General features: G+C 39.5%; 1 protein-coding gene and 1 long non-coding RNA gene across 2 annotated transcripts; one reads left to right on the forward strand and one right to left on the reverse strand.

Annotated features, from left to right (window-relative positions):
* Window positions 1–1,612: 1,612 nt before the first annotated feature.
* Window positions 1,613–13,845, reverse strand: LOC122875059 (probable E3 ubiquitin-protein ligase HERC4). Its single transcript, XM_044193817.1, has 23 exons — window positions 13,555–13,845; window positions 13,283–13,400; window positions 13,043–13,116; window positions 12,568–12,789; window positions 12,388–12,479; window positions 11,294–11,424; window positions 10,765–10,889; window positions 10,594–10,670; window positions 10,390–10,508; window positions 10,185–10,244; window positions 9,593–9,698; window positions 9,115–9,313; window positions 8,000–8,148; window positions 7,746–7,862; window positions 7,451–7,549; window positions 6,847–6,987; window positions 6,602–6,742; window positions 6,224–6,393; window positions 6,050–6,113; window positions 5,863–5,933; window positions 4,103–4,286; window positions 3,893–3,992; window positions 1,613–2,342 (listed from the first exon to the last, which is right to left on the reverse strand). Exons 1-23 carry the CDS (start codon window positions 13,778–13,780, stop codon window positions 2,125–2,127), a joined length of 3,003 nt encoding a protein of 1,000 aa, XP_044049752.1. The 5' UTR covers window positions 13,781–13,845; the 3' UTR covers window positions 1,613–2,124.
* Window positions 2,242–3,758, forward strand: LOC122875060. Its single transcript, XR_006377734.1, has 2 exons — window positions 2,242–2,366; window positions 2,600–3,758. It is a non-coding gene; the product is annotated as an uncharacterized LOC122875060 (long non-coding RNA).
* Window positions 13,846–14,875: the final 1,030 nt, after the last annotated feature.

Here is a 14,875-nt window from a genome sequence, read left to right on the forward strand (position 1 = left end):
GTCCAAGAAATTACATAACTGACTAATGTGTTTTTTCCTCTAAATAGCAGGGAGGCACAATGAGCTATACCATAACATACGTAATAACTCTCATTCCTAAGATGCTTCTACTCTAATGACTGTATTCACTGGGACGGAATTCACACAGTAGACTCTAGGGCCACGAAGGAAACGAGGACCTAAACAAAAAAGTTGTTTCTATTTATACCCATAGTTTGCTCTCAGAGACTGGAATGTGCATAGGAAAATTCACATAGCATTCCTTTACTATCTCCATAGGGTGTTACAGTGTGTCAGATAGTATTTTGTGTTATTTTGTGTGTGTAGGCTTATATATATTTATATTAGCCTATTTCCATCTCCATTTATTTGATCTGGTGTCACATGTAGCATCACCTCATGTTGACATTCACATTCTTGAATTAACTGCATTGAATGTCTTTCTGTTGTTATATGTAGGTATTAGATTTCAAACATTGTCATATTGAAAACTCTGCACTAGTCTGCTAGATGATCTCATCCCAGCTGCTCTTTGTTTCATCTAACCAGCCACCCTGCAGAATAATGGGGCCATCTAGTGGTCCTTTTCTTTCTTTCAACATTATATGTACCTGCACCCCACACACTCCCACATGCCAACATACAGTAGACAAAGGATAAGGTTTATAGGGTTTTGGGTTTCAAACTCTCGCTCTCTCTCTCACACACACACACACACACACACACCCAGGCATATTTGAGGAAAGAGAACAAGAACAAAACACAATGTGATTCTAACAGCAGAGACAGTCGTAGAAAAGGTTTCAGTCGTAGTCACCTGGACACTGTTTTCAGAATCAAGACGTTTCGGCACCCATCCGGAAGTCATTCTCAAAGCAGAGACAGTGTTAACCCAGTGTTGCTAACCTAAGGTATGTCTCTTAACATTATTTTTCTTCAGTACCAGTTGCTGTTGTTGAATGATTGAGTTTTCTGGTTAGTGTCAGATTTATGAACTCCCTTCCAGTTTTCATTTAACTTGGATTTGAGTTATTATAGTAGTTTGGGAGTATATCCGTTAAATTTGATTTCACACATTCCATTTCAATGTAAGAGATATGTACTATTGTTTTGGTAACATTAAAGCCAGAGTAGTATCTGAAATGGTTTGACTTTGGCGCCATCTGGTGACAGTACCAAGAATGACACTGTGTCACACAGCAACAGACTGCACAGTACCTTTAATAAGTTTCTTCTCTATCATATAAAGTAGTGCACAGGAACATAGTGTGGAGTAAACCTGTCTACATTCATTTGTACCAACCAGACATACTTCCACATAAAATACATACTACTTTGATGCGATGTAAACAGTATCAAGCATCAAATCTGACTGCAGTGTGCAGTGATTCATGGACATCAAACAGATGCAGGTAAGGAAAGCTCAGTGCACCTGAGGGAAGTGCAACATAAATGACTTAAACTAAGGTTGAGCATTCTCTAAAAGACACCTAACTTCCATACAGCTATTGGCTTATCCGATTGTAATAACAATAACTATTCTTGTTCAACCCCATTTACTCCTTTCAACATACAATATGAATGCAATTAAAAAGAACCACAAACTGTAAACTCAAATTACCATACCGTTTAATGTACACCTCTCTGACACAGAATCAGCAAGAAAATTATAACCTTCACAAAGATTTATTATAGAAGTGTTGAATTGGATTGCATTAGATTTAGTAAAGTGTACCACAACAATTACCGAAATTATGTGTATTTCATCTTGTCCTAAGAAAATATTTTTCACATAAAAATTAGACTTTGTTCCTGAGAAGATGTAAAACTCATGATACATACATAAATATGTTAAATTATCAGTTAAATTATAGCATATAATATTTTCAAAACTAAAAAATCACATAGAATTTTAAAGTGCCTTCACTGTTACACTGTAGTGCTGTTAAAGAGGAATGGCGTTTAAAAGTAAACTTACAAGGTCAAGTCATGTGCATTCAGTACAACGATTTTGTTTTTATCCTGAGGTGCCCCAGGAAAGGTGATCTTAATATAAAAATCAGGCCCACCCTTTCCCTGCACAGATACAGTACATGCTCCTGTCCAGCAGCTGTTGATCCAACATCACTTCAAGAATCCTCTCTCTGGTATCAGGGCCTCTGTCAGCCTGTCTCGCATGATCTCCTTGGTTGAGTACAGGGGCAGGTCCAGAATGGAGTGACATGTCAGAGACTCAGGGTAGTGCTGATCGTAAGAGCCGCTCTGGACTTGCTTAACTCGAATCGTCATCTGGATCTGGTCCATTCCAAGAATAGGAACCCTCCGAAAACCAGTCAGGAACCCTGAAGAACACCCGCGGAGGGAAAGTAGGGGTTTTCAAGTTACTTTTTGTCTGTAATCATCTTTGTGCACCAGCTGCTTAGTCATAGCAGCTATATCACTTTTTTATGTATTTGTTTGAATGGATGGATGATAATCAACAATAATGAAAATAACTTAGATTACATTTTCTCTTGACTCAGTCACTTCTTACAATAATTGTTTTGACCTTTCAAGCACGGGTAACTAATGATGTTAATAATGGCTGCATTCCATTTAGGTGTTCAAGTTCTGTGCACTGTTTCTGTTCATGCTGGCTCACTGGGACACTTCAATGGAACAGAGCCGCAGCCAAGTCTCCCTAAGAATTACCGCCATAATGGACAGCTCTGAAGCACACAATTAACACTGAATGCCAACCTTCAGTGCAAAAGTAGAAAGCATTTTTTTATGGAGTAAGGAAAGTTAGGGTGTGGAGGCTGCTGCATTGCCAATTAGGTAGGGCCCCAGATGCCCAGGGGCCTCCAAAAGCTTCAGGTTCACTGAGTGTCAATCAGTTTGTGGTCTGTAGTATGGGAATATGTATAAAAGCAGAATAACAACTGACATGATAAGGGTCTTAGGGTGGGTCCTGTTACCTGATCTTGAGACCCTGTGTTGTACAGGGGCCCTGTGTTAAAATATAGTTTTAAGACTTTCAGTATATTCATTGATAGGGTGCTTACATGGTGCATATACCTAAATGAATTTGCGTTTAATCAAATTACCACACAGCAAACAGGGGTTAATAGGGGCTTCATTTTTGCCCCCAAGTGTTTTAGCTGCCCAACATTAACCATTCTGTACTTGCCATGCACAGACATCGTAGGAATAATAAAAAAAACTTTGAACGCAATGTGGGGTTTTGCAGAATGGTCCAATGTAACCATTTTGTCTGCTGAGTGGTGTTGTTTTCCTGCTATGATAAGTGTCAAAACATCTGCCAGGAAAAAGGCCTAATGATTGGGTTCTTCTGTATAATGAAAGGTCTGTTACTGTACCTGCAATGGCAATTGGAACGAAATGAAATATGTTTTCCTGTTGGCCTTAAAAAGTTTTTTTTTCACACCACAGTTAACCATGATGTTGCTCTGCATCAGGTTCACTGAGTAACATTTGTGGTGCAAAATTAAAACATTGACATGAATCAGAGGTGTGTAGACAACTAAACCAAATACTAGTTACTGTAATGTTGGTTATTCCAATTATGACCTTATTGGACTTACTGTAACTGGACCATTATGAAATAGTCAATGTGTATTGAAACACACAGTCTAAATGAGATTTAGCCATCAAGATCTATTTAGCAGTTAGTGAGGAGTTTACCTGACTAAATGATACAAAGCAGTATGATATTAGTTGGGGAAGTATTATTAAACTATGACATGGCAGAAAGCATACAGAGTGTGTGTTTGTGTGTTATTTTTACACCTAACAAATCATTTAAGAATATATTTTTCAAAGGCTTACATATGACTTGTTTGGTTAAAGGCTTCCACAATGAAAAGCTGTTAAAATCAGGTAGAATACTTACAAAGGAAATCTTTCCTCTGGTCTTCAGACAGTTCATCAAAAACCTCCCAAAACATCTGCATGATGGGGTGGCCAACATATGTCCACTCATAAACTGTGTTCTAATTTAAGTTAAAAAAAAAAAAAAGAAGATGGTTACAATGTTTGACATAGTAAAATCAAGCATGTGAAGCTGTGGTAAATCAGCTGGAGCTCTTGTTTTGGACTGTACCTGTTTCAGCTTTGCCCAGTCATAGACGTCTTGGCCCACCAGCACTCCCTGCAGCTCCTCTGGCCGAAACAGCTTCACCAGATCCCGGTCACACACCTGGAAGAAGCCTCGCTCGAACTCCTGAAACACACCCTCCACTGATGTGTTGAAGACATGATTCACGTAGGCATCCACAAACTCCTTCCTGTTCAGCAGATCAAAGACTGAATTCAACAAACATTTCTCTGAGACAGAGCTGGACGCAGCTCACATACACACTTAGAAAGAGATATATTTCGTCTATCTTCTATTAAACGTCTATCCACCAGGGCCTGCAATGAATTTGCCTCCTTCGTCACTGACAAAATTCAGAAAATGAGACAGGCAGTCAGTGCCTCCATATCAGGTACAGGATATGTGTTGTCCCTGTGTCCACTTAAAATCAATTCAAATACCATGACACAGTTTTATCCGATCAACCATAAAAACCTGGAGGACATTTTAAAAATGTTTCTAATTGCATGGCCTCAGATCTTCTACAGACTGTCAACATGTCTCTTCTCTCAGGTCTCTTCCCACAGGCCCTGAAAACTGCAGTCTTCAAGCACCTCTTAAAAAAGAATAATCTAGACACATCACTAATAAACAATTATAGGCCTATATCAAACCTCCCGTTTTTAAGTAAAATCATTGAAAATGCTGTTTTTCAACAGCTGAACAACTTCTTGACATTAAACAGCTATTTTGATGTCTTCCAGTCAGGTTTTCGAACCTACCACAGCACTGAAACTGTTAAGTCTTCAATGACATCCACTTAAACACAGACAGTGGCAGAATTTCAGTCTTGGTATTATTGGATCTCAGTGCTGCAATCGACATGGTCGACCACAACATATTAGTAGACCGACTGGAAAACTGGGTGGGACTTTCTGGCACAGTATTAAACTGGTCTGAATCCTACTTAAAGGACAGGGACTACTTTGTGTCTATTGGTAATTACATATCTGAGCAGGCAAAAACAGCCACATTAAAACAATCACAAAGTCAGCCTACTACCACCTGAAGAATATATCCAGGATTAAAGGATTTATGTCTCAGCAGGAAAAACGTGTCCATGCATTCATCTTCAGTCGACTCGCCTACTGTAACGGTGTCTTTACAGGTCTCTCGATCAGACAGCTGCAGCTGATTCAGAAGGCTGCTGCTCGCGTCCTCACTAATACCAAGAAAGTGGATCATATCACTCCAGTTGTGAGGTCTTTACACTGGCTTCCAGTCTGTCAAAGAATTGATTTTAAACACTGCTGTTGGTTTATAAAGCCCTGAATGCTTTAGGGCCAAAGTACATTTCTGATCTTCTGCTACATTATGAACCATCCAGACCTCTCAGGTCGTCTGGGACAGGTCTGCTTTCTGTCCCCAGCGTCAAAACTAAACACGGAGAAGCAGCCTTCAGTTTTTATGCTCCACATATCTGGAACAAACTCCCAGAAAACTGCAGGTCCGCTGCAACTCTCAGTTCTTTTCAATCAAGGCGGAAGACTTTTCTGTTTGCCGCTGCCTTTTATTAAATCAAATAATGATTAATTTCTTACACTGCAGTGTAACTTTACGCTCCTTTTTTATCTTGTTTTTATTTTCTATTTAACTTTTTAATTTATTTAAATGTCTTTTTATATTACCCTATATTTATGTTTTATGTAAAGAAATTGCCTTGTTGTTGAAATGTGCTATACAAATAAACTTGCCTTGCTTTGCCTTAAATATTTTTACATTCTTACTTATTTTGACTCGTCACTGGCTTTCCAGGATCTTGAGGATCAAGGTCAACCTCGGTCCCATCCCAGTCGATCTGTTAATAAATTATGAAAGAGAAGAGCTTAGTAATATCCCTGTAAAACCTTTAAAACACTGTAAGAAAGATAAATGAGACAGATTACTGGCAATCTTTTAGAGTAAAACACCAACCAAAAACCACATGTCCAGGTTTTCAAGGTCGTCATCGTCATAGTCCAAGACGTACTGCAGACTCCTTAAAAAACAGAGTAAAATTGAAATGTTTACTCGCTTACTGTTGCGACATTTCAGGCATCACAATGTAAAACCACAAATTTGTATTACTAAATTTAGACGAACACTTACTTTCCAACACCTGGGCTGAATTCCATCATATCCTCCAGTGTTGGTTCCACACCGAGCAGCTTCTTGAACAGAGCCAGTGGGAAGGGTAAGTGTAGGATGCAGTGGTTGTACAAGGCCAATCCACACAGAACCCCAAACAGGAAGAAGTTTGTCTTGTCCTCCTCTGTTGCCTGTATTGATAAAAGTAGAAACAATGAAAATCTCTGGAAATTGTTTGAATGTATGTTGATGATTTTTCATGGTTCATAAACTGCAAAACTAAAACTGCATACTGTTCCATGATTGCTTATCATCATTGCCAGGAAGTCCATTAAATACAGTGAATCCTGAGTATACTGTTCAAAAATAATTTGCCTTTATGAGGATCTAAAGTCTTACTTTGGAGGGGAACCATGCCAGCGTATTGGAGTCATTGAAGAAGAACATCCCAGATTTAGTTGACACCATGTCATGAAACAAGTGGTGAAAAAAGTCTCTTTTGTAGACATCTGTGACCTTTGTGTCCTCATCCAAATAGACCTGAGAGAGAAAAGGTTAGAATTCTTCCTGTGAGATAGACGCTTAGACTAACTACAAAATAGTTTGGCTATGCTTTAACCATCAGGTCAAAACAAAATATTTACCAAAAGTGGCTTCTTGAAGGCACTGTGATGAGCAGCAGTCAGTTGCGTGAAGGTGCCCTCCAAAAGTGACGCTCGCTTCAGCTTCAGTTCAAAATAAGGATTTGACACTGGAACCCATCCAAAATGCACCTGGTGTTCTCTCTATAATTCAATTCAAAATGTCATTTTTAAAAATCATTTAAAATTTTTACGTGATGTAATGTAATGTAATTCATTTATTTATTTAAAGCTGCATGAGCTGAAAGACACTTAAAAGTTCTGTAGTGCAGAGGGGGAACTGCAGAGCCAGGTGATTATTCTCTGTGGGTTTTTGTCACTACAAGTGACCCCTTTCACATTACACATTGTTATTTAATCCATTGTTAATATCAAAATATTGATTAGTGCAGCATTAAGATTAGATTGCTAACGTTTATAGGTTATCAGATTAAAAATCTGGCCATTTTGCTAATGTGATAGGACACCCAGTTTCTAACATTAAAACAAACTATACATCGATAATACACACTGATAAAAGTTGATTTATTGGACATTTCCTTACGACCCTGACAATATTGTTTGTATGGTTAAGTTCCCATGAGGCAAAGTTCCAGGCTTAAGTTACCTGAGTAAGTGTAGCACTGATGTCAAAAGCCATTTTCTTTGATTTCAGATCCATCACAAATGGGAATTTACAAATAATAAGTGGCTGATCGTTCACACCCTGAAAAAAAAAGCATATCAGTACTTTTACCAAAATGTACCCTCGATGATGACAGATTTTTTTCAAAATTAGTTTTTTCCTACATGAATAAACATTACTAGTACTAAAAGAAACAACGAGAGAGAGAGAAAGAAAGAATGCTTTGACTTCCATCTTGAGATAGGTTTAAACTAGTTTTTTGTCAATAGTTTTTTACCTTGATTTTTGACTTTAAATGCCAAAGCTGCAGATCCTCTTCAAGAAATCTTTGGCTAATCCCCAAACTAAAGGTTTTATCTGGGATTCTCTGACGTCTTGCAGTCCGGTTGTTGGCCTTTAAAACAGGTATATTTAGGTAGTGTTAATTAGGTGAAAGATTGGTAGGAAATATAAAGCATTATTTGTAGAAAAGGCGAGTAGGATTGCATTTGGTGTGGTTTCAAATCACAGGAAAAAATAACTGATACTAACATTGTACATATACCGGAGGACTAGCAGCAGGTTTCTGACTCCAGAGTTGCGAAGAACAGGCTCAAAGGACAGCATCACTGAGAGGGCCTGCTTCCACACCTTAACATGTTTAACCATGGTGGAGGGCGACAGTGAGGACCACCAGTCCCCTGAAGAAGACAACATGGAGATTTGCAGATATTAATGTCAGTATGCAGCCTGTCACCTGCAGCTCCTCATCTAACAGCTCACTATGGCTGCTCCTTCTTGTTCTGTTACTTCCTGCAATATTTAAAAATGAACTCCACTGCAGAAAACATTTCACAACTGACCGTTGTCTTGTTTTGTAGGCACATTTTTGAGAACTGGTTGAGGTTAGTGCTTAACGTGGTGACATGTAATAATGTAAGGCAGCAGCAGTAGGAAATATTCCATTTGTATTAGCAGTAACTTAACACTAGGGTAAGTAATGTATTCCAGAAGCAATTTTGTTATATTTGTTGAAATTCTCTTTCAACAAAGAGAAATTCTCTTCTCGACAGCAATCGATAAATCAAATGCTCTGGGGGAAAAAACAAATCCAGTATCTGTGGCTGTCGCAGGCCTTTAATAAGCCCCTTCAAAATGATTGGCTGGCCTACCTGCCTGTCTACCTACTTACCTACCTGCGTGCACTCATTGCGCATGAAAATTTGTTTTGGGGGAGTGGCTTTGGAGGGAGGGAGGCCTGAAGGGAGGGGGTGGGATATTTTCAGTTGGATATTTTCAAAATCTAGTTGTCTCTTGTTACTTTCTCCAACGTTACCTAACCTAGCTTTAATGTAGCTCTGACATGGTGTAAAGAGAGTGAACAGTACAGAGAGAGGCTGTTATCAATGAGATAAAATTTTGCTGGATTACATGTATGCATCACTTCCTGTAAATCCCTTGTGTTTAAGGTAGGCAATCTGTATCCACTGCGGGAATGGCGGACTCTGCCACTGCCAATAAAAACTGCTCTATAGAGAAGTAATTACTATTGCAGAAAAAAAGGGTTTAATGAAAATCTTGAGGATTCAACGTTTAATGTACTGCATTTTATTAAAAAATTAAGATAGAAATAAAGATATTATGCTGATGTGTGGTGGTGACCATACCTATGACCTGGAGGCTGTCAGCAGACAAGCTTAGTACGGCAGCAGCGACTGCCTCAGCGAGCTTTGTGCTCGTTTGTTGCCGTTTGTGTCTCTGGATCACATGCAGAAGCTCATTGAGAAGCAGGAAGATCCTCAACCCCTCCACTCCCACTGGCTTCTTATCAAGGGAAGGAAGCAAGTGCAGGACAGTAGCCTGAACCTGTTCGTTTGAAAAGGGTTGCAAGGGTCACTCACCAGCCAACAACTAGGTTCAGTTGAATGCATGTATCTATGTTCAGGTTGGTGTTCAGAGGGGAAAATGTTAGGACTCATTTTTACAAGCCTCAGAGTTAGCAGGCTTATTATAAACAAGTTTTGAGAGTAATTATAGAGTTAAACACACCATGTCATTTTTAACAGTAACAGATATTTAAAGTAACTTTATAACTTTGAGAAGACAAAACTTTTCATACACATTAGATACATTTCAGTTACATACCTCTGCCAAAACATCATCCTTCTTTAACAGTTTCTTGAAAGCAAGTCGTGCAAGTGACAAGTTCAAGCCAGAGTACTTTGGTGAAGTCTGGAAATGTTTCTCTTTCCTAAAAACAAAAGAAAAAAGACCGTACTTAGGCACAGCGGTGCTTTTAGCTAAATGCTAACATCAGCATGCTAACATGCTCACAATGACAATGCAAACATGCTGATGTTTAGCAGGTATAATGTTTACGGTGATCGCCTTTTGAGTTTTGGGTGTTAGCATGCTAACACTTGCTAATACCACAAAGGAACACTATGTACAGCTGAGGCTGATGGGAATGTCATTAGTTTTGCAGGTATTTGGTTATAAACCAAAGTGTTGGACAAATTGAAATTTTGACCTCAAGATGATGCAAATAAGAAGTCAGTGGATCACCACAGTCATTAGAATTCATCAACTGGGAACCATGAATGTCTGTGCCAAATTTCATCACAATCCACCCAATAGTTGTTGAGATATTTCAGTCTGGACCAAAGTGGACATCCGTAATGTTATAATTCACCAGATGAAAAGAAGTGATGATCATGCACAGAGGTACTCTGTTTACCTTTGCTCAAGGAAGCTTTGATTCAAACAGGATGCAGAGGAAAACATCCTGTGAATTTCCCTGTGAAGATTTAACATTTTCAGTCAATTGAACAGAGAAAACAAGTGTTAAAAGTTCTGGATCCAAATGAATAATTCCAGTCATAACAGGCATATTCAACAAACTAATTACATATTGAAAAAAACTGCTGCTGCGTTAAACTTACTGTTTTATCTTTTTCCATGACTTTGAATCACATTCAGAGGTCCATTTGTCAATCATGTCATCAAGACAATGCTGTGTGACATTGCTGACACTGGCAATGTTTGACTCCTCATGAACTTCCTGTGAAAGAAACAAGTTGAGTTGACGTTCACATGATTAGACTTCCGACCATCACAGCCTGTACTGTATGTATTTGTGTTGGTACCTCATTAGACGTGCATGTTGCAAACGAACAGTTTCCTCCTGCGAAGATGTTTCTAATTTTAGGATCATCAGCAGTGTCTGGAACAGTAATACAATAAAAGTGTCATCTCCTTCATAAAATCCTTCATTGCATTCACATTATATAATTCACTTATTACAGAAATGTATTTACCTGGTGGCAGTTTAACAGGTAGCGGCACAGATGGATGACTCTCCTCTCCATGTCCCAGCTGTCCTTGCTCTCCACACCCAAAGGAGTAGACCCTCTTGGAGTCTGTCAACACTAATGTGTGATGTCTGAGTAGATAATATATTTCAAACAACAGTTTGTCATCAGAGACATAAATATACTTTTCCTTTTATAGTTTTCATTGGAGCAGCTTCCAGGCCTCTTCGAGACATAATTCATGTAGTTCTTGGGTGTCACTGTTCACAAGTTACTGTTCAGTAGTTGCTCCTGGTTTTAAAGACAAGTGTCTTCGTAGTTCACATTTTAAAAGTCTAGAGTTTCTGTGTCATTTGGAACTAACTGAGAGTCGATTTAAAAACAACTTTGAACCATGGTCCTTTCATGGAAAAACTGCTAAAATTGGAAAACATAAAAAACTAAAAACTAATTTAAAGATGCCGGAATTGCCCTTTCAAGGTAATGAGTCAAACTGGCTCAGAATTATTGCATTATGAAAGATGATATACTGTACCGTCCACATGCAACTTTGGTGACCTTTGCCCCCCAGAGCTCTGACACAAGCCGAGGTCGTAGTTCATCGCTGAATGAGTTGTGCCCAAGCTGTCCATATTGACCAGAGCCAAATGTAAACACTGCACCAGTCTGAGGAAACAACCAGACAACTGTAGTTTACACCATGGTTAACCATAGTCATTTTTGTAATTTACATTTACAAATCTGTGGGATCTAAGATTTCAGTATATGTTTTTTTTTAATCTATTGATAAATGTAATGTATTTTTTTCATTTTGCCTATACTGGTCAGTGTAAATCAATATTTGAATTAAAGCTGCACTAATAAATATCTTTATATTAACCATGGATCCAAAGACTACTTATATGTGAAAGGTTTCGCTCGTAGTGACGAAGCCACAGAGAAATATCATCCGAGTCTGCAGTTCCCCTCAGCTCTGTGGAGCGTTATCGCGTCTTTCAACTCATTGTTTTGGTTTTACGGCCTGTAACTTTACTGTTTTGGTTCTGCTCTCACTGGCGTCGTTTTCAGCCGCAGCAGGCAGCAAAAAGCTCAGATGAACAAACTGTACACTACCTGCCCAGCACCAAACGGCTAGTTAGCGACTAAAATCAGTTAATGCTGGTTTGCGTGTGTCAATGTACAGTGAATCTTATATTAATAAAATTGATGTCAAGACTTAAACAAAATACATCTTCTAAGCTGATGTCTAAGACCTGTTTAACAATCTTGGTCAATCTATTGTGTTAGTTGACTTACTACATTTTTGCAAATATTTGGTATTTAACGTTCGACACTAATATTTTCACCACAAGGGCCTTTATAAATTAAACACTGGGTTCGCAAGTCCCTTTAAAACCTATTCCATCCTTCCATTTGTAAATGGGTGTCATTTGCTTGCAGCAGTAAAATGTGGTAGGTTACAACATGAGAGTGTTTCAAAGCTTTCTAGTAACACTTTACAATACGGCACACAAGGAAGGAGTGGACAAGGAACAAGCAATGAGTGAGCAAAGAGTACAAATCAAGAATCTTTGACAACGACTCCAAATTTTGTGTATTAGAAATTCTTAGCAGCTTTCTTTGTCTAACCTTTGTCAAAATGGCAGTGTGGTCCTTTCCACAGGAAATGCGAACAGTTTTCTTCATGTTCAGGCAAAGAACAGGAGTTGGTGTATGTCTGTCTATAAAGAAGACATTAACATTCAGGTACATGTTTCAAAAACAGTATGTATTTTGATAAATGTAAGACATAATGACTACTTTTTTCACCTGTTGTGTCTCCCAGCCCGAGCTGTCCGCTGTCGTTTCTGCCCCAGCCGAACACACCTCCAGAGACAGAGAGGGCGAAGCTCTGCTCTCCCCCTGCAGCGATCTGAACCAGGGGCACCGCTGACAGAGATCGGAGGTGTTGGGGTGAATTGGTGCCGGGCTTCCTCTCCCCCAGACCCAGCTGGCCTCTGGAGTCCTGGCCCCATGTATACACCTGACCATCTGTGGAGAAATCACCATGACTTTATGAGCTCCACAGTGCAGTGCATTCTGGACTTGGTCTGGTCTCAGCCACTACTGGTGTTCAGTATAACTTCTTCAACACAAAAGGATTTACAATAAATAGTTTTCACGTGTCTATGCACTCATCAAATCCGATGCACTGAATACTGGAGGGCAGAGAGCTACATGTACCAGATTTAGTCCTCCTTGCATCTTGTACATTATAAGCAGTCTACTGTACACTTTACTGTACCTTTGGTCAGGGCAACTGAATGCTGGCTCCCACAAGCAACCTGAGAAACTGGGTTACCGAAAGCTTCCAGGGGCCTGAGAGAACAAGAAACAGAAAGGAACAGAGCTCCGATACTTATCTGAGCTGACTAGCATGAATCCAAGTGAGGAGTTTGTAAGAAAAGTCACATTATTCAAAGTCTCTAACATTTCGCACCATGGTACACATTTGGACACTGAGCACAGCTTCGCTTCTCCTTACCTAGGAATGTAAGTGTGAGCTGTGTCCACACACAGAACTTTGCCCGTCTCAGTCAGCAGTGTGACCGTATCATCACCACAACCCACAGCCTCAATCTTCTCTTTGTATTTCACAAACTCTGGAAGAACACAGGCCACAGAAACACGCAATGTCATCATTACCGCAACCAAGAAAACGTCCTTTTGCGAGAGCTTTGCAAGTAAGAGGCTGAGTTCACTTGTTTGACATGAACAAATACAGATACAGAAACAGAACTGAAGACTGATGCTCACTCTGTTTCCCTCTGACTCTTGTCCCATCTCCGCTCTCAGTTGTGCGAATGATGAACGAGTTTCCGTGACTTTTGACGAAAGCGAGCGCCCTGTGACCCGCTGACAGATCCGTGATGTGGTAACCGAGGTTTGAATAATGAACCCCGGCATCTGTTGTAGTGCTGTCGATAACTGAGCCGTCTTTCAACCGAAAGCCCCGCTGACTGTCCTCCCCCCATGAAAACATGTTGTCACTGCGTCTCCGGAGGACCGACAGCTGACTTTTAAGACTCAGCTGTCAGACAGAAACGAAACTTAAACTAACTGTGAGCAGCGGGAAACAAAACCTAAACATCTGCAGGAGGAAACGAAACGACAACACGCCCGGTGCGTCAGGTGATTTGTTACCTTTAAATAAGAAAAATGAAAGTGAAACTGCTAATGGCTGTTTCACTCGGTTTATTTAGACGGCTATTAAGGGTTTTTAAAAGAGCATTTTTGGGTCAGATCGCATTATGGGTGTAATTAAGCTTACTAATGTTTCAGCTCTACGGTTGAGTCTCAGATAGTCTTCAGCTCTGAGGAGGGATGAGAAGGATCATGAAGTGACGTTGAGTCACCTCATTGTGAGGGTGGCAAATATGCAGCATGTCAATAATTGACCCTAAAATGTGCTTAAAACTAGGGTAGCTCCTTCTATCAAGCGGGTAAAAAAATGGAAATTACTAGTAGGCCTAGCATCAATTTATTTGAACAAATTAACAAACAAAACAAAAAAACCCCAAAACAAAACACAAAGCTCATGGGGAATAATCGAAATGCGCTACAGAAGTAATGAGCTTCAAATACTGTAAATGAGCTCTTTCTGTCAGGTACGATCTGCGCTCTCGAGCCTTTAAATAGCAGCTTTAAAATGCAGCCTTTTACTACAGTGAAGCACTTGTGAGCTTGCTCAGTGAAAGATGCTATACTAAATGAACTTTACTAAACTTTAGCGCACTAGTTCTACTTAGGCTACCTACACCATGACACTTGTCTCAAAGAAAAAATCTCATTTTCTACTTTAAATAGTATTTCTGAAGCAGTAAGTAGGCTACCTTTCAGATTCAGTTAAATAAAGTCATTTTGTTTTCATGATTTTACATCGCTCATTCTCACACCAATGCTTTCAACGTTGTGCTCCAGCTGAAAGGAACCAAATAGCTTGGGGGAAAGCTATACATCCAACCTGAGTAATCCCCTAAACAGTATAAGGGCAAGGGGTTTTACACACCACCATCAATACAGTTTGAATCCACTCTACATCAGCAGGAGGTGCATCTCTAAGTCCTGTACATTCTAA

Source organism: Siniperca chuatsi, linkage group LG4 (genome assembly GCF_020085105.1).
Source record: "Siniperca chuatsi isolate FFG_IHB_CAS linkage group LG4, ASM2008510v1, whole genome shotgun sequence".
Taxonomy (NCBI): Eukaryota; Metazoa; Chordata; class Actinopteri; order Centrarchiformes; family Sinipercidae; genus Siniperca; species Siniperca chuatsi.

What these genes read in the sequence shown, in the direction of transcription:
- LOC122875059 (XM_044193817.1), bottom strand. Translation starts at nt 13,780, where the DNA reads ATGTTTTCATGGGGGGAGGACAGTCAGCGGGGCTTTCGGTTGAAAGAC. An exon ending in CAACATGCACGTCTAATGAG is followed by an intron (nt 10,509 to 10,593) that starts GTACCAACACAA and finishes TTTCTTTCACAG; the next exon opens with GAAGTTCATGAGGAGTCAAA. An exon ending in TGACAGCCTCCAGGTCATAG is followed by an intron (nt 8,149 to 9,114) that starts GTATGGTCACCA and finishes TGTCTTCTTCAG; the next exon opens with GGGACTGGTGGTCCTCACTG.